Source organism: Dermacentor silvarum, chromosome 4 (assembly GCF_013339745.2).
Source record: "Dermacentor silvarum isolate Dsil-2018 chromosome 4, BIME_Dsil_1.4, whole genome shotgun sequence".
Lineage (NCBI taxonomy): Eukaryota > Metazoa > Arthropoda > Arachnida > Ixodida > Ixodidae > Dermacentor > Dermacentor silvarum.
The window spans coordinates 142,892,843-142,914,715 of NC_051157.2; the positions used below are offsets into that span (position 1 = coordinate 142,892,843).

At 47.7% G+C, this 21,873-nt stretch overlaps 2 protein-coding genes across 2 annotated transcripts in view; one reads left to right on the forward strand and one right to left on the reverse strand.

The window, feature by feature from the left end:
* Positions 1–1,384: 1,384 nt before the first annotated feature.
* LOC119448956 (uncharacterized) lies at positions 1,385–13,023 on the forward strand. The gene is made up of 4 exons (XM_037712159.2): positions 1,385–1,603; positions 3,832–3,882; positions 10,673–10,927; positions 12,825–13,023. The coding sequence occupies exons 1-4, from the start codon at positions 1,590–1,592 to the stop codon at positions 13,021–13,023; spliced, it is 519 nt and encodes a 172-aa protein (XP_037568087.2). The 5' UTR covers positions 1,385–1,589.
* Positions 13,024–19,594: 6,571 nt separating this feature from the next.
* Positions 19,595–21,873, reverse strand: part of LOC125945032 (uncharacterized) — an 8,466-nt gene continuing 6,187 nt past the window's right edge. Inside the window, exons 3-4 of the mRNA XM_049666584.1 lie at positions 21,635–21,687; positions 19,595–19,656 (exon numbers count right to left, since the gene is read on the reverse strand). Coding sequence (XP_049522541.1) covers positions 19,595–19,656; positions 21,635–21,687 — 115 coding nt within the window. The remainder of the gene's footprint in view (positions 19,657–21,634; positions 21,688–21,873) is intronic.

A 21,873-nucleotide genomic window follows, 5' to 3' on the forward strand; every position in this document is an offset into this window, starting at 1 on the left:
AAACGCAAAAAATATTTCATTGCGAGATTTCTGCCAGGGACCGGCCTTCCCCAAGAGTGCGATTGCAAGCACACTGAGCTCGATTTATACATTTTCTCTGTCATAGTGAACAAAATAAAAGAGTTGGTAGGTAACCTATGACCACAAGCACACTTACATTTAATGGCGGCATGAATACCACCACGTGCACTCACTCACATGAAAGTCAACGAGAAAAACGTGAATACAAAATTGCACGCACCTACAGTGGCATTATCACGTGAAACTTGCGCGCACCCATTTTCGTCAATTTCGCGCTGCCTGTCACCATTCTGTGAAAAAAAATGTCGACATCTGGAGGCAATCAACGAACTTGCAATAAATTGACACAATACCGCGGAATTCGCGAAATAGTCATTTCCACTGATTAAATCATTTTTAAAATAAGTGAACTGCAGTTACTACAAAATGCACGCACCAGCAGACCTTAGCAGGTCCTCGAGGGCATATATATGTATGTATAGTGAAAATATCAGAAAATCAAAAAAAATTTTCCGAAAAAGATCGCTTAAATAATTCCCCCACATTGAGATAAAACAGTATGATTTTTAGCAGAATCGAAGATGGGCGAAAGAAATACCTAGCACAGTTGAGATAAATGATCCATATATATAGATATTCTTATTTTATACTGGAAACTCTAACTGCACAATCGTTCAGCTATCAGGGGACAAATGGTTAGTACACGGTTTGTCTAATATTCTTCAGACGTTTTTCTGACTTTATTAATAGACTTTGACTTATTAAATCACTAAGTAACCAGAGTTTTCTAAACAGAGCAAGGCAAATTGTTATCTGCGCACATGCGTAATCGTAAACGCAACATGTTGACAATAATCAAGTTGCAAAGCCACAAGTCCGTCTGAATCCAGAGGACCGTCATGCAAATCCATCTACACCCCCCCCCCCCCCCCCCCCCCCGGTTCCCCTGCTTGCAGAAATGCCGTACTGGCACCTGACATAGACGCTATTATAGCACTACAATTCCCTCTAGTAATTGCTTGTACCAAAATCTATGGCGGGGACTGCGTATACCGGAATATAACGCGAATATCGCGAGTGCAGCAGGAGCGTCCGCACGATTATTCTTAGAATAAAAATTAAAATGGCAGTCTCCTTGCCCCACACAGAAAGTAATACTGATGATGACGATGATTATGACCCTTTTAAAACACGGCGAATACCAAGAACGGGAAATTAGCTCTGAATCGGGTGGTTGTACGCACACATAATTGCAGGAAAGAATGAAGTACCGGAAAAAGGTAATGCTGGAAACAAACGACAATTGCGTATTTGATAATTCTGACCATGATATCATATAAGCTATCGCATACGTCATTCCTCTTTTGAGAAGGGAAACGTAGCCTTTGCTGAAGAAGAAGACGAAGACGCGCATCTGCGGGGTGGCGGCGGCGGCAGCGGACAACAACGGCGACGGGTGCCCGATCTCGTCAAAGACCCGAGGAAGACAGCTCGCTAGTCGGCGCCTGGTAAGGGCAGGCTTGAGCGACTAGCGACACCTTGACAAGAGGACTCCGCGGAGGCCAATCATGAGCAACTCAAAGTGAGTTCCAGTGCCCGAACTGTTACCAATCTGGAGGAAGAAATTACACTGCGCGGCGGCCGCTTGAAAGCGCGATTCGGCGCAGGTCTGGACTCGTGGGATTATGACGCACGTCGCAGTCTATGTTCTGCTCAGAAGTAGTTCGCAGACATTCCGAGACGTGATGCTATAGGCTTCGCGTGAAACTGGGGACGAGAAAACGCGCTCGGAGAGTAAGGACTGACGCAATAGTGGGAAATGTCTGAAAGCTGGGACTGTTTTATAGTTGAGACAGCGGTATATCCGCAACAGTTCTCTACTTATGGCGAAGCGAGTTCTTGCAGGACTGGGGTTAGCAAACACATCTTTAACTAAGTAGATGTAACGAAACAAAGACAGACGAAACAAAGCACTAAATATCGCGCTTGGTTTCCTGCGCGTCATGAGTCCCGCCTGGTATACTGTTACGCGTGTCGTGTCATGTTTTTCAGCGTTTCAAAGCAGCGCGCCTTGCCGGCCGGTATTACTAGTTAGCCCCGCTTATATATTTGCGAACGAGTGCTTGGTCTACGTTTTCCTGCCGCCGTGCAATTTTTTTTTTTCGCGCAGTACTGTAGTCTCAGAATGGACCAGCTATAGCCTGAACTAAAGTTTTCCTCTTGGCCTGTATCTTAAATTGGCATAAAGTTTGATGCATGCGCTGGCGTCACTTGAAGCTCGACACGGCGCGTAGATATTCGCTGCAGTTGCGCGGCTGTGTTGTACTGTAATTGAAGACAGGTAGCTTGATTGCAGTGCGCAGTTATGGCATGGTTATTTTGTTCAGCTGATACATTTATTCATGTACTTTCAAAGAAGTTTGTTGCATCTTACCCAGCCCCTGTGCTGCTTTTAGGCACAAAATTGCTGAAACACTGGCATCAAAGTCATGTGCCGGAGCATTAATCATATTTATACTTGCCAGCTTACCTTAATGAAAGTTTCTCCTACTTATATCTTGACCAGTTTCCTTCAAAAAGAGCAGGCAGAAAAATCTTTCGGCCGTATTTGATGTCAGGGAAACTTTAGCATCCTTTGGCGGCAATGAGCAAAAGCGAACGCTCAAGAACGAAACTAAATATGCATTCGGTTAGCCATCACGTTTCTTTTAGAGTTGACACGTGTGGCTTAGTGGAGCTAGCAACACGTAAAAGCGCGCGTCCTTGTCTCGTGTCCCAAAATGGATGCTTCTCTCGCCAACGCGAAGAAGGCTACCATCGAAAAACCTCCTGCACACGCTGAGGTTTTCTTGGGTGAAAGTTACTTGATGATTTTCTAAATTTAAGCTCGTTCCGGATGTGTTCGCTTCGCAGTGGACAAATCCGGTCGATTGCAACGGAAGGTGATACCTTTTTTTCTCAGAGATATTGATAATATACGTATGTTGTCAGCTTATTCGTTGACTAAAAATGGGCGCTTCTAGCTTGCCAAATAAAGGTTTGGTCATCGAAGAGATTAAAGTACGCACACGATACAGGCAGGCACGGTTTACAGGAAGATGCTCATAGCATGTGCCGGTTTATTACTAACAGGGCTGGTCAATACACGCTGCCAGCGCCATCTGCATGCTTTATCGTGTTGCCTGAATGAAGCGTGAGCGACATAGAATGAGAAGTCCTTTGAGTTTTAAATCGGAAGCACTTAGTGGAGTCTGATTACTCGTGGCACCGCGCCAATTTCACAGCCCAATCAACTTACATGGCTCTCCAGTGGAAATGATGGTTATGCAGACAGCAGGTTCAAAAAGCGTTACAGGAGGTTATGCAAATTACGACACGTATCCACAATGTCATCACAAGAATGCCAATTCTAAGCGGTGCGCATGCGCCAGGCTTGCCCAGCAAGACCTCTGACCACAAACGAACGGCCGGGACATACGATGAGAATTAACAATGCCAGAACACGGTGGATGATCCCGTTACATTAGGGCTAATAGTAGCGCCACAGGTGCTCTACTAGCCAGTACCGCTCCAATGGTGCATACGTCCCTTCAATGCGGACTATTACAGAGGAAAGTAGCTTTTATGTACAGATGCGCCATCATTAGTTGTAGTCGGCGACATCCGCCGATGACGTCCAGTGATCTTGCAGCAACAACATCAGACAACATTTTTTGTGCTGAATAAACCGAAACGCCAACCTTTATGTTGATATTATCAAATTACCACAACTGCTTCTTACTACGACTTTTTTTTACATTCTTTTCGCAGGATCCACGTCGACATCAGTTCCCAGACGCGAGTTAATGTCTCCAGAAGCAGGCAAGTGTCGCAGTCGGTTTCCTTTTCAGATAGTGTTAATTAGCATGTTGTTTAGTGCACTGCCTCTAAAGGCGGGGCTCGTGCAGGCCGTCAAATAGGGTAGTGGAAATTGGGACTTGTTGGTTCATTATCTTCGGGTTGTATAGCGCAGACGGAACGACCACAAAAAGAAGGACAAGACGACATACAAAGCTCTTTGTGTGTTGTCTTGTCCTTCTTTTTATGGTCGTTCCGTCTGAGCTATAAACCGGAAGGTCAAATAGAGCACACACTCCTGTATACGTGTTATTGCTTTGCTGCAAATCACGTTTGTCCAGCATATCAACGCATAAATTTATAGCGCTTGAACTCTACCACGCCGAGAACTTCCAAAAAGCGCAAGGCATGGTTTTTAAAGCCACGTACCAGATATCGCTTAGATAGAAGAAAACCGCCATGAACTTAGTCGATAATGACGCATGCTACAGAGTTTATAATGGCCACTATGTGTACGTTACTTTGTTTGTAGAAAGTGTAAGGTCTAGATATGTACCCTTACTGTTTGTTTGACTAAACACACTGCTTTAGGTGCTGTGTAAACATGTTATGTCCCTAACTACAAAGAATCCTCAATGGTAACCAGTTTGGTTGCAGCTTATCTTAGCGTCATCAGCAAGTCGGCGAGAGGAAGTGAGGGAATCAGTTCAGTCCACTCGGTCCAGTCCAGCCCATCCAGTACTTCAGTGCTCTCCACTCAATCAAATTACTCCAGTCTACTCAGTCCAATCCAGCGCAGCACAGTCGGTCGGTCTGTTGGTCGGTTGGTCACTCTGACCAGTCCCATCAGACCAGTCCAATCATATTGTCACGAGCCTCGAGAAGTAGCCCTGAAGGTTTAATAAACGTAGAGCAGCTGGCTCTTGGAAGACGCGACCGTTGGGGCTGGCTCGAGCAGAGAAGAAGCGCGCGGTCTTCTTTCTTCTCTTGGGCTCGACCCACTCTTGCCCTCGACCCACTACCTACAGGTGGCAATATCCCCCCCTTCCGAACAAAAGCATCGCCTCGATGCTAAAAAAAATAGGCGTAGAAGACAAAGAAGAGGAAGGCAGGCAAAGCGAAAGTACACAACAAAAAAGAAATGTAGCCATCACGCCGGCACAGTCAATGAACGAAGAAGCAAGCTCCCAAAGATAAATGAAAAGTAGAAACAAAGAAGGGAATGAGAGAAAAAAATGAAAACAAAAAAATTACGGACGCGCAATGTACGGCTTCATGCGCACAACATGAACTATGTCTGAGGTCGGTTGTCTTTGTGTCCTACTCCGTGTCTGCGATGTTGTGTCCGGAACAACTTCGTAGTTTACGTCACTGACGCGGCGGAGCACTTTATACGGACCGAAATACCGGCTCAGAAGCTTTTCACAGAGGCCACGACGGCGAACGGGGGTCCACACCCAAACTTGGTCTCCGGGGTTGTAGGACACGTCCCTGTGGCGGATGTTGTAGCGTCGTGCGTCTGCCTGCTGCTGCTGGCCGATATGCAGCCGCGCGAGCTGCCGAGCTTCCTCAGCACGCTCTGCAAATTCCTCGGCGTCAGTTGTCAATTGGTCAGCGTCTTGACACGGCAGCATAGCGTCCAGCATCGTCTGGACTTCGCGACCGTAGAGAAGGCGAAAGGGCGTGAAGCGCTTCGTCTCTTGCACGGCGGTGTTATACGCGAAGGTCACGTAAGGCAAGATCCGATCCCATGTTTTGTGTTGAACGTCGATGTACATTGCGAGCATGTCTGTGACAGTCTTATTCAGTCGCTCGGTAAGTCCGTTGGTCTGCGGATGGTACGCGGTCGTCTTGCGATGCCTGGTGTTGCTCAATTCAAAAACTTCGTCCATAAGCTGCGCTGTGAAGGCTGTCCCTCTGTCGGTTATTACAGTGGAGGGAGCACCGTGACGCAAGACGATGTGGCGCATGAAGAACTGCGCTACCTCTGAGGCCGTGGCTCGTGGGATCGCCTGCGTCTCAGCATAGCGTGTTAAATAATCAGTCGCGACGATCACCCATTTGTTACCGTCGGCCGAGAGAGGAAACGGTCCGAGAATGTCCATGCCGACTTGGTCGAAAGGCGTGTGAGGTGCTTCAATTGGCTGATGTAAGCCAGCCGGTTTAACGGATTGTGTCTTGCGGCGCTGGCCTTCACGGCAGCCTTTAACGTACTGTTTGACGCTTGCTGAAAGCCCGGGCCAATAGTACATTTCGCTTACTCTAGCGACTGTTCATGAAAAGCCTAAATGACCAGATGTCGGTTCGTCATGGCAAGCGAAGAGGACGTCGTCGCGCATGTCCCTCGGAACCACCAGGAGGTAAGCACGGCTGGTCGAACGAGAATTCTTCTTATAAAGCACGTTGTCTCGCAGACAGAAGGATGTCAGCGAGCGGGACAGATGGCGTGGTATGGTTGTGTCGCGGCCCTCTAAATGATCGATGATCGGTCTAATCTCAGCGTCGTCACGCTGCCGTCTGCTCAAGTCCGACGAACTAATGGCGCCCAGGAAGCCGTCATCATCCTCTGTTTCCTGACTGGCAGGATCAATGGGTGCGCGGGACAGCGTGTCAGCGTCTTCATGCTTACGGCCAGACTATAAACGATGGTGATGTCAAATTCCTGTAGCCGCAAGCTCCACCGTGCCAGTCGTCCTGAAGGGTCGCGCATGCTTGCCAACCAACAGAGGGCATGGTGGTCCGTCACTACTTTGAAGGGACGACCATAGAGATAGGGGCGAAACTTGATGATCGCCCACACGACCGCGAGGCACTCTTTCTCCGTAGTCGAATAATTCGCCTCGGCACGGGACAGGGAGCGGCTGGCATACGCTATAACTCTTTCCACTCCGTCTTGAAGCTGGACGAGCACTGCGCCAAGGCCAATGCTGCTGGCGTCGGTATGCACCTCAGTATCAGCATCATCGTCAAAATGTGCAAGAACGGGTGCTGACTGCAGGCGCTGTCGTAATTCAGCAAAAGCCGCCTGTTGCTCATTATGCCACACAAATGGCGTATCGTCCCTCGTAAGGCGTGTCAGGGGTTCCGCTATCTTCGAAAAGCCTTTAATAAACCGGCGATAGTAGGCGCACAAACCCAGGAAGCGCCGGACGGCCTTCTTATCGGCAGGAGCTGGAAACGCGGCCACAGCGGCAAACTTGTCGGGATCGGGTCGGACCCCTTTGGCGCTTACTACATGCCCGAGGAACTTGAGCTCTTCGTAACCAAAGTGACACTTTTCGGGCTTAAGTGTGAGGTCTGCCGATCGGGTGGCTTCTAGCACACTCCGTAGGCGGTGAAGATGCTGCTCGAACGTTTCAGAGAAGATGACCACATCATCCAGGTACACAAGACAGGTCTGCCACTTCAGTCCAGTAAGGACAGTGTCCATCATTCGCTGGAAAGTAGCCGGGGCTGAACACAAGCCAAAAGGAAGCACTCGAAATTCATAGAGCCCATCTGGAGTCACAAAGGATGTTTTCTCGTGGTCGCGTTCGTCTACCTCGATTTGCCAGTACCCGCTTTTTAAATCGAGAGAAGAAAAATAGTGGGCACGCCGTAGTCTATCTAACGAGTCGTCGATACGCGGCAGCGGGTACACGTCCTTTTTAGTCACGTTGTTGAGCTTTCGGTAGTCGACACAGAAGCGTAGCGTTCCGTCTGTCTTTTTGACAAGAACGACCGGAGACGACCACGGGCTGTTAGAAGGTTCGATGACGCCATCGTCAAGCATCTCGCGGACTTGCGTACGTATGGCTTCGCGTTCTTTTGCCGACACGCGGTAAGGCTGCTGGTGTATCGAGCGTGCGTCTTCGTACGTGATGATCCTGTGTTTAGTGATCGAAGTCTGGCGTACCTTGGAAGAATGCGCGAAGCAGGTCCTGAATTCAAGCAAGAGCTTGCGCAGTGCTGTCTGGCTATCGGTGGACAGTTCAGAATTGATGTCGAGATGCCCCAGAGACGTGTCTGCTGTCTCCACTACTTCTGACGTGAAGCAGTTGTTAACGTTTGCTACTGCGTAAGCAAACGCTAACGAAGTGCCGCGGAACAGGTGTCGGTGCTCGTAGCTAAAGTTGGTAACAAGCAATTGCGAATGACCAGCGCGAATCTGTATAACACTTCGAGGCACACAAACACCTTGCTTCAGTAGGTGTTCCAAGTTACTTTCGGCCACCGCTTCGCCATCGCGTAAGCCACAGCATGTAACGTCGACGAGGACACTGGCTCGTGGAGGAAGCGTTACACTGTCTGCCGAAACACGAAGTACGTCGTCGCGCCGTTGGCCGTCTTGCACGTCGATTGCTCGTGCGGCAGAGAAAGTGATACGACGCTCTTGCAGATCGATAATCGCGCCGTACTCCTGCAGGAAGTCAACCCCAAGAATAACGTCGCGGGAGCATTCGCGTAAGACAAGGCAGCTCGCAACGAATGTAGATCCTTGAATCTCAACTCTAGTCGTGCAGGCGCCCAGCGGAGTAACGACGTGGCCGCCAGCCGTCCGAATCTGCGAGTTATGCCAGGGCGTGATCACTTTCTTCAGCTGCGTTGCTATTTTCCTGCTTAGTATGGTGTAGTCTGCGCCGGTGTCCACTAAAGCACTCACGGCATAACCGTCAATGGTCACTGGTATATCGAGCGAAAGCCGGTCGTCTCGTTCAGCTGCAGGTGATGGCGGATCGGTATGTTTCCGTAACTGCGTCCGTCGGAGGTCTTCAGCGCTTCGACCGTCAGCGACCTCGCCCCCAAAGATCGCCTCAGTTAGTTTTCCCGGCGGGGACTGGTCGACCGCTCGGGAGAATAGCGCTGGGGCGGAGGTGAAAATCGTCTGGGAGACGGCGATCGCGACTGCCGCCTGGCAGGCGGTGGCAAGCGCTGCTGAGAGAGGTAGTCCTCAATGTCCCGGGGTCGCTGGCCGTATCGGGGTGGCGGCGAGTATGCGGAAAAGCCGCGAATCCCAAGGCGCCGGTATGGACACTGGCGGTACAGGTGGTCAGCTTCACCGCAGTGGAAGCACAGAGGCCGATGATCGGGTGTGCGCCAAACATCCGACTTCCGAGGGGGCGGGCGTCTGTCGTCGACGTAGCGAACCGCTTGCTCGGAATGGTGGGCAAATGGAGCGGCATGAACAACCGGCGGCGGTGTATACCCAGCGTCGTAGGACGACATCGGCTGCGCCGACTGAATTGACACCGTAGGAGGAGCACGAACGAACCGCGGCGGAGAGGGAGAAGGGCGCTTCAGGGCTTCCGCGTAGGTCGCACGCGGATATTCAACAGGTACTGCCGCAGCGTTAGCAGGAGGCAAGGTGTCACGGAGCGCCTGGTGCACTTCGTCCTTGATAATGCTCGCTATGGAGCTTACAGTAGGGTGCGGTGTTACAGCGGCCTTTTGCAACTCTTCACGCACGACAGAGCGGATGAGTTCTCGCAGACAGTCACCGTTGCTTCCTATGGCCGTGAAAATGTCAGCAGCAGACATGCTGTTCGCTTGCCGCTCATACATGTTCGAGCGATGCAGAAGCATCTTTTCCATAGTCACGGCCTCGGACAAGAACTCCACGACCGTCTGCGGAGGGCTCCGTACGAGGCCAGCGAAGAGTTGCTCCTTGACCCCGCGCATCAGATGACGTAACTTCTTCTCCTCCGTCATTCTTGGATCGGCCCGTCGGAAGAGGCGCGTCATGTCTTCGACGTAAGTGGTCACAGTTTCGTTTGGCAACTGGACGCGGGCCTGAATCGCACGTTCCACTCGTTCGTGGCGATCAGGACTGGTGTATGTCTCCAAAAGCTGACGACAAAACTCGCGCCACGACGTCAGTTGCCCCTCGCGGTTCTGAAACCACGTACGCGCGCCATCCTCCAGGTAGAAGTAGACATGTCGGAGTTTCTCCGTGTCGTTCCATTCGTTCACGGAGGCCACGCGCTCGTATTCGACCATCCAGTCTTCGACGTCTTCGAACACTGTGCCATGAAACGTCTTCGGGATCCGTGGGCTCTCAAGTGTGTAACGGTTCGACATCGTGCTTCCCGTACCGGTTGGGGCGGTTTGAAGAGAAGCGCTGGTCATACCGGTTGATGTGGTGGGAACTGTAGCGTTGACGACTTCTGGAGACAGTCCCCTGATCTTGCGGCTGGCCCGATGCACGGGAGTGTCGACAGGCACTGGATTCGTAGCGCGGATCCTTGGAGGGGTCTGCAACATCCGTGAAGACGCTTACCCAGCACCTCCACCAGTTTGTCACGAGCCTCGAGAAGTAGCCCTGAAGGTTTAATAAACGTAGATCAGCTGGCTCTTGGAAGACGCGACCGTTGGGGCTGGCTCGAGCAGAGAAGAAGCGCGCGGTCTTCTTTCTTCTCTTGGGCTCGACCCACTCTTGCCCTCGACCCACTACCTACAGGTGGCAATATCAACTCAGTCCAGCTCAATCCGATATCAACTCAGATCGGCTCAATCCAATTAGTCAGTGTGCAAGTGAGTGACGTAGACAGTAGAGAAATAGAAGCACTTTGTCCACGGGAAAGATCATAATGTTCAAATCGAAACAAGTCACTTTATTCACACGAATGGTAAAAAAGGCACATGTATCATCTGGGCTCTCAGCCTTCGTTACCATGCCTGAGTGACATATATTACCCCCCCCCCCCCCCCCATTAGAATGGAGAACACTTAGTGAACGTTCAGTACCCGTTGCGTAGATCTTTCCCGTGGACGTAGTGATCCGCTCAGTATTACCCCAATTTTTCGCTGACCGATCTGTTCGACGCATTGTCCTTAGTGGAAGCCAGCCGGACATGCGTCCCGTGACACCCCCGATGATGTACCAGCCAATGGCCGGACCAGTTCCGCAGCCGCAAATGATGTTCGCGCCCCCTCCGTCGCCGCCACCAATGATGGCACCCATGATGCCTCAGCAATTCATGCAGCAGCCACCACCCATGGCGTTTGCGCCTCAGCCGCAGATGGCATTCGTCCCGCCGCCACCGCCACCCATGATGTACGGGCCAGCCGGGCCCATGTACGCCAGCACAAGGTGAGCAGCCTTCCGGAATGCTCACGAAAACGAGAGCACGTTTTCCTAGCTAGTAGTACTTTGCTCACTAACCGAGATCTCTATAGCTCTGTTTTTCTGTCTAAGAGGAATGCGCGTGTTACGCCACACAGCACAAGAATATAGAACTCCGCCATTTGGATTACGTTCCTGATGTAGCAGCGCAAAGAACCGACTCAAAACACGACGCTGTTTCAGACACTGTTGTAGCCGCACACTAATAGATCTCTCCGGATATGGGGTTCCAGTCATTATGGCACGCGGCAAGAAAGACAAAAAAAGGTATTGGTGTTTCCAGCAAAACCATTCTACTCTATGTGTCCGATCCACCCGCAGTAAACTGTAAGCTTCTTTAGTGAAGTGCTGTCCTCTTAAACATGAATCATGATAAACTTCTTGAAATTACAAAGAGGAAAGATGTTTCTGTACAACAAAAATATGGCAGTAACGATGATGATGTGACGTGCATTCATAGAAGCAGTGAAAACGCTTTGTGAGGACTACGTGGTTTCCTGCAATCGGAAATAAGCTTTCTAATTCGGAACTTTATGCTCACTTCATTTAGAAAGAGTGGCTGGAACAGTGTTGGGGCCCTCAAAGGTCGCCAGCCATCCAAAGCCAGTCAGAGAGGGACACCAACTGTTGCGCAATCGAAATTGCAACAAAGTTGTTAGGGTGATTAGATGCAGTAAGAAGTATCTGACAAAAACATGACCTACAAAAATGGGTGATAGCGTCCACGGGGCCGGTAGGTCTAAGCGTAGATTGCTGGCATTTTTGCTTTCTTCTATATCGGCGGTTTTGAGGAATGGAAGATATAACGGGAGATATGTCGTGGGCGATCGATCCAATCACAATGTCACAACTATGCGGGGTCATCGGATCAGTGCTGAGATTGACAAGTGTTTTCTTGCTTCAGGGAGTGATCTGTTAAATTTCAAAGTGCCCCTAAAGATGCAGCGTGCAAATTTTGTTGAATAATGCAGAGGGATAGGAATGAATAGTACATTAGAAAGGGTTAACGAGAGTATTTAGGTAATTGCAATTACTAAAGCATTTTAAAACGCGTGCTGCCGTCATTTGGAAGTTACGTTACTTATGTAATACTTTGTACATCCCTGTGTTCGGAAACAACGGTGAAATAAAAGTAGATGTAGACTGCCATGATAGCATTTTTCTCGCAATGTTATTCAGAAATTTATGACCAGCTGCAAGTCCCATAATCACACGAATGCCCCCTTCTAGTGAAGATGTGCTCAGTGCATTTTCTTCTCGGTTTTGTGCCTTCAAACAATATAACCTACAACTTGTTTGCCGTACCTCAAAATGTATTAAGTATTTTCAGAGAGAGAAACATAAACTTCGCAAAACACCATGCAATTTCTTCCTTAAATGGATTTTGCAACGCAGACCCCTATGTGTGAGGTGCACATGATCCTCGCACAGTGTATAAAATCGTCTTATCTATAGGTTCTTGAATCTGTGTCTAGTTATTCAGCCGCATGTATATTACGGTACTTGTATTGCCAACACCATTCACAAAGTATTTTCGCAATACCTCTCTGCGCCACCAGAAATTTGTTTTATGATGCCCAGCAAAACTGCATGGCAGCCTTCCGCTGTCTCTATAGGTAGTAATTGGTATTGCACATTCGCATTGTTTGACAAGTAAGTGAATGCTTCTTCAAGAGTATACTACTGAAGAGAATTTCGTTGATAGTTTTTTTTACTGTAATCATTAGCCACAGACTGATGCCATAGTTACTGTATCGGCCTCACACACAACATAGCGCGTGACACGGCAGATGACTTTCGTAGCGGCTTCAGTTTCGCATTATCCTCACTGTGATTTGCCCCCTCTGGCGGCGGGCCCCGGAAGGTCGCCAGCGACGACTTGCTATGCGCCGAGCTACAGTGGCGGTTATCCCGACCGGAGAGACAGTCGCGATTGGGATAGTGACCGCATGGACCAGGAGTCCGACTACCGGCCGCCACGCAGGAAATCCAGCCGTGGCAAGGGAAGGTCCGTGTGGCTCGTTTTATTGCGCACTGTCTACGGCACGCTAAAGAGTCAATGACGTCACCGACTTGTCTGCGAAGCACTGAAGAGGCAACCTAAGGAGATAATGGGCATTCAAAAATGGCGATATTGATGGAACCCCGTTGACTCCTCAGAAAGTATCGGGAGTGTCACAGTGAAAAGACGTGAGACCACATACTGGCTAAAAAAAGAAAAAGAAAAAAGTAGTCACGAACGGCTAAACAAAGATTTCCGCTCGATAATACAGGCCACTGAATGAATAATCAATGGTAAATGAATGAACTCTGCACTTTCTGCATTATGCAAAAGAAGCGGCGATGGAGTGGTTGGCCAAAGCGCTGTAAATCACGATGGAAAATCTGAGCTAAGGGCCGGGACTAGAGAGGCAATGCTTTTTCAAAGAGAATGATGGGGAGGGGGGGGGGGGGGGGGGGGCGGTTGCAGGAGTATGCATGCTAGTCACCGCAGTGTAACGCGATAATTGTTGACATAAATATCGTCTGTCTCTGTAGAGCAACACCATAGCCCTCCACGCCAGGGAATAAAGAGTAACGAAAGATTTCATTAGCTCTTCAAATCACACTCTGCTCTTCGCGTTTTAGTGTGCGATTCTCTTATCTAGCGACAGTCTAGACGTCTGCCAAAGAACAGTAGCAGGCTAGACTATGAGGCATGAACTTCTGGCACTGAACTAAACAGATCATCGTGGTGACGAATACGGCCATGGTATTACAGAAAACTTCGTAAATTAGAAGATTCGTCGGTCACCATCGATGACTGTCAGATGGTGCATGCTATTTTACTCTGTATGTAGACATCCGCCTATGGCTATATGCATTACTGTCTCGACAAATTATATTATGCTATCATTTGACATAGGCCATATTTGAACCCGAAGATTGCAGGAAAACTGTCAGCAATATTTTGGTAGGCCCCATTCTTGACTACCTCATGAGACGTGGCACGCTTCCTTGACAATGCTTTGGATGCCGAAAGGCCTTAGCGAGATTTCTATTTAATTGTTTTATTTTCTTTCATTTCGCAACCTTAGCTACTTTTTCGCACTGAAGGAAACAAATGTAGGTCAATCACCTATACTTTGCTCGTATGTCCGGAGCGCGAGCGGCTCGATGAAGTAATAGACAACAGAACTATAACTGCTGTTCTGGCGTTTGGTGTTTGAAGATATGTAGAAGGAACATGCCGTAGTGGCCACGAAACGACTGTCGTAAGGCTCTTGAGCTAAACGTAAAGAAATATTCAGTGGTCGATATGTCGTGAAGTACTGTGCAACCTGAGCGGGTGCAATAAACTTTTAAAGAAATTCTAGCGAAACAAGAAAGTGTTGTGTCAAATACTCCAGAAACGGGATTAAGCGTACAAGCTCGTCCTTTGGTACCGCTTTTTAGTCATCACTGTTCCTTCAGCTCACATTATTGCATGGCCACGTGCCAACATTGTGGTTTGATCTTGCGGTGCTCGAATCCAATGCTTGACTTAATCTCACCAAACGACCGCCACTTCTTTGAAGGGAAACGCCTTACAAGAGCCAAATTCAATCTGCACTGCACTGTCTTCTAACGGGCCGGCATATAGGGTATTTCATTGCTTCGCAGACATCTCGGTGTTATCGTCACAAGTATTCCATGTACTAAAAAAATGCCAAGCGGATCCTGTTCGCGCCCAATTGTAATATTTGGGCGGGTAAACTTGCAAGTGCGAGCCTACGCTACGAAAGTCGTCTGCGCTATAACACATGTGCGGCCGATAGCGAAGTGCAGGCTCTGCAAATGTAACACTTATCTTGCAGAGACAGAGAAATCGCAAGTTCACTGTGCTAGATTTGCGGCGAAAGATTGATGCAGAGGTGAAAAATAAAAATTTGCCCGAGCCGACAATCAGGTGACATATTACAGACTGGTGAAACTCATAGGTCTTGAATTGTTTTTTTTTTTTTTTGTGTGGTTTTGCTCAAGAATCCATATGTTTGTGGTCTATGTTCTGAACCACAGGGCTAAACGTGAAACCACCACAGTATGGTCACCGTTAGCGTTAGGCAGAGTTTGAGCACATCGCAACTTGTCTAGAACGATTGAATGAAAGTCTTCTTCATGGGAAGGACACTTTCGTAGCGTACAAACAAATATGGTAAAACGAAATTGCAAAGCCCTGCGCCAGGCTGCCTACAACACGTCCGTCCCTCATTCTGGTATGAAATAATAAATCAGAGAAAGCGTGGTTGATAAGAACAAAACTAAAAGTGTTTGATGTTAAATAATTGTATACAAGCAAAGTAGTCCGTTACGCAAACCAAGCTTAGAGCTATATGACATATTATAAGCGTACCTTTGATGGGGTCTTCATTTCTGCCGTTTAACTATAATCGAATGCGCTCAATTGTATTTTGAAACGAAGTAACTTAATAAATAATAATTTGCTGATTAACCTAACATTCCACTTCGCATTATCCGGGGCGGCGTAAAATATGCTATCCGTTCGCCCTTTTTGTTTTCTCTCTCGTCTCATGCAAAGCCAAACGATGATGCCCGTGGATAGCGGCCGGCGCTACATTACCCTTATTCAAAAGTAAGTATTCTTCTCTGTTGATGTTACATTTTCTACGCGTATCAACTATGGTAAAAAGTTCACCTAGTGCCTCCCACGAAGTGTTGCTTCTTTCAAAATGAACTCAAAAAGAAAGTCTAACTTCGACATTCACTTGCTATAAAATGTCGCCTGTGTTCAGTATCCTTTCTTGATCTAACTTGAACATGCATCTGTTTTCTCATGATCGATTTTTTTCGTATTGACCTACTCAGTACATGCAAATATGCAACTTCCTTGTCACACGTGCTTAATTAGTTAGTTAGTTAGTTGGTTAGTTAGTTAGTTAGTTAGTTAGTTAGTTAGTTAGTTAGTTAGTTAGTTAGTTAGTTAGTTAGTTAGTTAGTTAGTTAGTTAGTTAGTTAGTTAGTTAGTTAGTTAGTTAGTTAGTTAGTTAGAAAAGCAAGTACAATGGTATGAGTTGCGATGAAGAAAGCAAATATAAATGCAGTATATAATTACAAGAGTGTTATTGCAAAAGTTTTTGCTTGGCTAAAACAAAAGAATGAAGTACACCATCACAGATTCGAGATATGGGTGCAATTTGCTGTAACGTAGAATATTCTGAAAAATAAGTTAAGCCAATTAAGAAAAAACTAGTAAACAGATGTGGTAAAGTACGGGATGAACATGATCAAAAGAATGCAGTCATGTATATAATGCATTATACAAAACCTCAGTCTGTCAGTGGAAAAGCACTTTGTGCTTCAATGCATTAAACAGCGTTTTCCTCTAAAGGTTAGCTGGAACGCCCGTGCATTTCGTCGGACACTTTGAAGATAGCATCTCGAACTGGTTCAGTCCTGAGAATTCGTTCCAAGTGGATACGCCTAGCGAACTCAGCGGCTATAATTCGTAGATTGAAAGATATGCCGTAAAATAATAATTTAAAAGTTAATTAGCGTGATTATGTTAATTATTCAATTAGGCATTTTGATTTCTCGTGCAAGTAATCGCTACCTGATCGAGTAGTTTAGATCAAGGATTATAATTGTGCTATCTGCCACAGGCAATTTTTAAAAATTTTGGTGCAGCTAAAATGAAACACCCTGTATACCGTAGTACTGTCCTTTGTACATCTTCTAGTTCTTTAACTAGTTGCTTAGTGTTGCTGATTAACTAGTTGCTGACCTGACAAAATTTTTGTGAGCTAGAACTTTTGTATCGGGTGGTGCTAGTCGGAGGTGTCTACCAATGAAGAAAACGCGTTTCATTCCAGTGGCTGTAACATTGTTAATGTGGGAGTCCCGTCTGAAGCCGTGCGTTAATTTTAATACAATGTGCTTGTGTTATTGAACTCGTACCAGTGTTCTGAACTCTTAAAATATAATTTATATCACGCTATTTGGCCGCCGCTATAGTTTTTCTTGTCGGAGTCATGAGGGAGGTAGTGGCCGAATACTGCACCAGGGAGGCCAATTCCTGTTCTGGTGAGGGAGTGACTTTGATGAAGCTTAGTGGGCCTGCCTAGTTTGGTTGCACCTGAACTAGTATAGCCCCACTAGCTCTCGGCAATATGTATTTTTTTTTCTTTTGCCGGTGTCAGGCACCACTCCATGCCTGAAAATGTAGTGGAATGGACCAGGATTCGAACTTACGACCTTCAGATTTGAAGTCGGGTGTTCTACCTCTACTCCACGCCACCACTGGCGCAAGTTGGAATACGCTAGCGCAAGACAGGGGTAATTGGAGATCGCAGGGAGAGGCCTTCGTCCTGCAGTGGACATAAATATAGGCTGATGATGATGATGATAGTTTTTCTTTGTGCTCTTATGCCTGCCATTGGCTCCTTCTCCCCGTCAAACTGTTTGATGCAGCTTTTTTGTTTTGTCAAGGAGGCCACCGTGTTAGTTTATATAATGCAAAAAATACATTTTAATTGAATTGACTGCCACAAAATTATAGCAACTGTTTCTAAAACCTGTCAATCAAAGATACGTAATAGTTCGCGAAACAGGGTCATTACGCAAATTCTCGGTAAGTACGCTTCGCGATTTTATTGCCTCTGTAGAGCCCATGGTTATTTTGCTAAAAAAAAGCCTTTACATTTCCTGCATAACTTTATATTTTCTAAAATGCGAAATTCCTGACAACGAATTGTCTTTAGCGAGTTTTAGATTTGGAAGCGCAAGCAGTTCGCGTTCCCTACCCTAATATATGTCTAATTTCTCGTTTCCTTTCGAGGAAGAACGTTTGCACTCGCATCACTCTGTCGTACTCAACTACGGGCAACTCTAGTCGCAGGATTACATCTTAGGTTACGTAATCAACTCGGTAATGCAACTTTTACGAGTACATAAGTACAAACATAAGTACCCCCCCAAAGTGGATGGGAAAATGGCGCCGCGGTAGCTCAATTGTTAAGAGCATCGCACACGTAATCCAAAGATGTGGGTTCATATCCCACCTGCGGCCAGTTGTTTTCTCATCCACTTTCATTTCCATTTATTTATCGTTTCTTTTTTAAATTACGAACTACAAGTAATTTCCCCTATGCTGTCGTTGGTGTCGTTATTTGTTGGCTCCTTATGATATGGCTAATAAAAATCTGGCCACTCAGTTTCCTTTCTTCTCGGTATATGTAGGGCCACGCAAGGAACGATGCAACGAAAAATGTTAGGCGTAACGTTAAGAGACTGAAAGAGAGCAGTGTGGATCAGAGAGCAAACGAGGATATCCGATATTCTAGTTGTCAAGAAAACCAGATGGAGTTGAGCAGGCCATATAATGCGTAGGGCAGATAACCGGTGGACCATTACAGTCACAGAATACAGTCACAGAATATGGGACAGGTCACAGAATATGGGCCAAGAGAAGGGAAGCGCCGTACGGCTTAAAATTAGCCGAGGTAATGAAATTAGGAAATTTGCAGGTGCAAGTTGGAATCGGCAAGCACTAGACAGGGGTTACAGGAGGTTGCTAGGAGAGACCTTCGTCCTGCAGTGGACTAAAAGATAGGCTGATGATAGTGAGCTCCTGAACAGCACTTTGCAATGTGGTGAACGTGGTTTGAATCATGCATCCGGGAACTCAAAGAGTTCCGACGAAATGTTAACGCATTTCTCTCGCATTTCGCGCTAAATCACCACTGAAGTTTTTTTTTTTTTTTTTTTTTTTTTTACCTTGTAGCTACGCGGGGGTCGTACACGTGTTTTGGCCCCTGTTAGTGACATAACTTCGGGAACTATTGTGTTAGCATTAGTGATCACTTCTTTCATTGCCCAAGTTTCACTATCTAAGCAGAGCCTTCTTTCTCGCGAGAGCACTAATATTTGCCATTATGACAGCCGATGTCCTAACGACAGAAGCTAGGTCCAGTGTTGTTTTCAACTCATGAGGAATGTGCACTTGTGCAGAACGCGGTAAAATACCACTTGAACAAACTTTCAGCGACCAAAAGTGTTGGTTGTGTTAACTTAATGAAAACGCCGCGTTAAACTAAATTCATGAGCTTGCCGAAATTCGAAATTTCATGCTGGTTTGACATTTCGTTCTAGTTTGTTGAGTTAGTACTTCATTGTACTGCGTTTCGGGATGCCGTGTAATCTATCCTTAACGGCACCACAAGCAAATCCCCAACCACAAGGAAGAAGCTTCCAATGGATTTGCGGCGTCGGCGCTCGCTAGCGTCGTGAAGTATAGTACAACGCTGGGGGCGACGCTCGTTCGACGCCGGTCTGCCCATGCAGGCCCACGCCAAACATCTAAACTATGCATCAACCACGTGTCACTGCGCACCCGTCGTGCTTGCCATGTGTCTCCCGAAAGCACGTAGGTCGTAGGCGAAAACCACTACGCACAACTGCAGACACCACGGCGACCGAGCTGAAGGGAAGGCGCGGTTCCCGAGAGTTAACGAAACGCGCCTTGAGATATCCACCTCAAAGAAGCAGCAGCAGCCCGCAGGCGCGTAACAGTGCACGAAGAAATGCTTAGCTATGGTCAGTGCGTAAGAATCGACTTAATCGGCAAAACATTTTTGTGCGTGTAACACACAAAATACCTTAGTCCCCCTTGGGGTCTGAGCACACATCTAGGAACGGAGTGCGACACTTGGCAATTTTCCCTGCAGGAGCTGAACCGTTCAGGCATACATTTTCACTTGCCTAAGGTTGGGAGGTTCTGTCTTGCGTATTTTCCTTGCGGTCAACAAATTCTCTCAAGATGAGTATTCGATTGCAGCAATGGCAAGTCGCACTGCACCATTGTTCATTTTCTTCATTCCAGCTAACCAATGACGGACACTGTTGGGCGACCAGTGCTCTGAAGCATGCGTATGCAGCAGCCGGTGCTCTTTAGGACTTTAAATGGTCCTCTTAGCGAAGTCAAAGCCGCAACAAAGAATAGAAGTGATTGCTATGAAGACGACAGCGATCCTCACAACCTCCTTCACTGTTTTCCCAATTTTTAACACGAAAGTGTTTTACGCCGGGGTCCACCATCAACTTCCTGTAACGGAGGTGACGTTGGCTCGAACGCGTAAAATATGCTCTCTCTTGGCAGGGATGGCGCCGCCATCTAGGAGTGGTGAAGCGAAGTACTGCATCATGACACTAACGAGCGCCGACAGTAAGCGCTTCGGTAGTGCCATCGCTAGGGAGCCTACATGCAACGCTCAGTGGAGGCTTCAACGCGGTGTAGCACGGTGTAGGCGGTGTAGGCCTTCTGCTGAGGTGTTGATGCAGTTTACGCACATGTATTTCGCGTCCGGTTAGCCTGTGACGCCTAGCCACCTACAGAGTTCAGCTTCAACATGCATCAGCAGTGCTTACACGCCGCCTAGTGCTTCGCTTGCGATGGCACCAACTAAGAAAACTGCTGCGCTAAGCCACGCGGAAAGGCAACGACGTCGATGGACGAATCACGCTTTGGTCCGTCGAGAGACACGCCACCGTGAAGCAGAACGCCTTGGCGCATTTGCGGCGTACACTGCGAACTCTTCCCCTCGCATTTCTAAGCTGAGCGCGTCGCAACTCAACTGGCTGCCCAAGACACTACCGAGTTGGGCGAAAATGCTCGTACCTTTGCCGATGTGACTCGGCTTCTTTGAATCATTTGTCTGACTAGGATGGCTATTTCCAGCGCCAATACCGCCTGAAAAAACTCGAGCGCCACCGAATCTGCTGTCTGCTGCTAGTACTTCAATGATGTTTGGGTTGGGCGAATTCGTCTAGATGTTGCAGAACACGATGGAATGCCTCTTTGTCAATGTAGTCGCCATCTTACCTCCTTAAACCGCCACTAATTCACGTAGGCGAAGAAGAAAACAATAAGTCAATTTTCCGCTAAGATATAATCATGTCGGGGCGAAAAAAACTGTCAAGATATATCAGAGCGGAATAAAAACATTCCTTATCAAGAGACTTTGCAGTGCTTCTTGGGTGTCCTCAGTCCAAAGGTTCGTTTATGTGATGGTCGAGATCCTCTTCAGTGGACTCCCTACCATGTACATTTCATCAAGATTGGTTCTTGCGAAATACACTAAAGGGCTGGGGTTGGGGTTAGTTCGCAGTTGTGCGTACGTGCCAGGGAAAGGACACGGAGCATGTTGCAGCATCCGTCACGATGAATTCAAGTAAGGTGGTCTGTATGGGTCGATGTGAGACAGGATGCGATGAAGCGGAGAAATTCGTAAATTATGGCACGGCATGCGACGGACATTGCTCCTACGTGATTTTAGAACTCGGCTGCTAACGAAGAAGAAGACTTTCCTTGCGATACGTTAAGCCGAAGAAGAAGAAGCCTCATGTTTCCGTCGGTGTCCATCGACGGCTCCGGCGACGCTTCTATACAAACGCCGCCACCTCATGGCAGCCAAACCGGAGACAGCATCGGCAGTCCCGCTTCAAGCAACCTGACATCGACGATTTTATTTGCGCGGCTTGCCCGAGAAGATTGCCATGGACTTCGTCCGGCACTGGGGGCTCTGCTGCAGTCCCTGCTTCGGGCATTGCTTCCGCTCGCCGGAGTCGACAGCGAACACAAGGCACGTTTGTTCTTCGTCTTAGACCCTTAGGCGGTGCTTTGTTAGCGCTCTTACTTACCATTTGCGGCCCACACCGTCTGATCTACCGACGTGGCATGGCCTGACTCAGGTCTGCGCCATAACAGGTAGTATTACTCCAGCTTGAAGCAATGATTTCCAAGATCTTATGAATTGAATTCCTCTGTTTCTTCTTCTAGCTGTATGCTGAAGGAACAAGCGTGATTATTGTTACAAATATCATATTTGCCTCCATCAGAGTTGCACGTTCACCAACTCCGTGCTATGCGACTGTGTAAA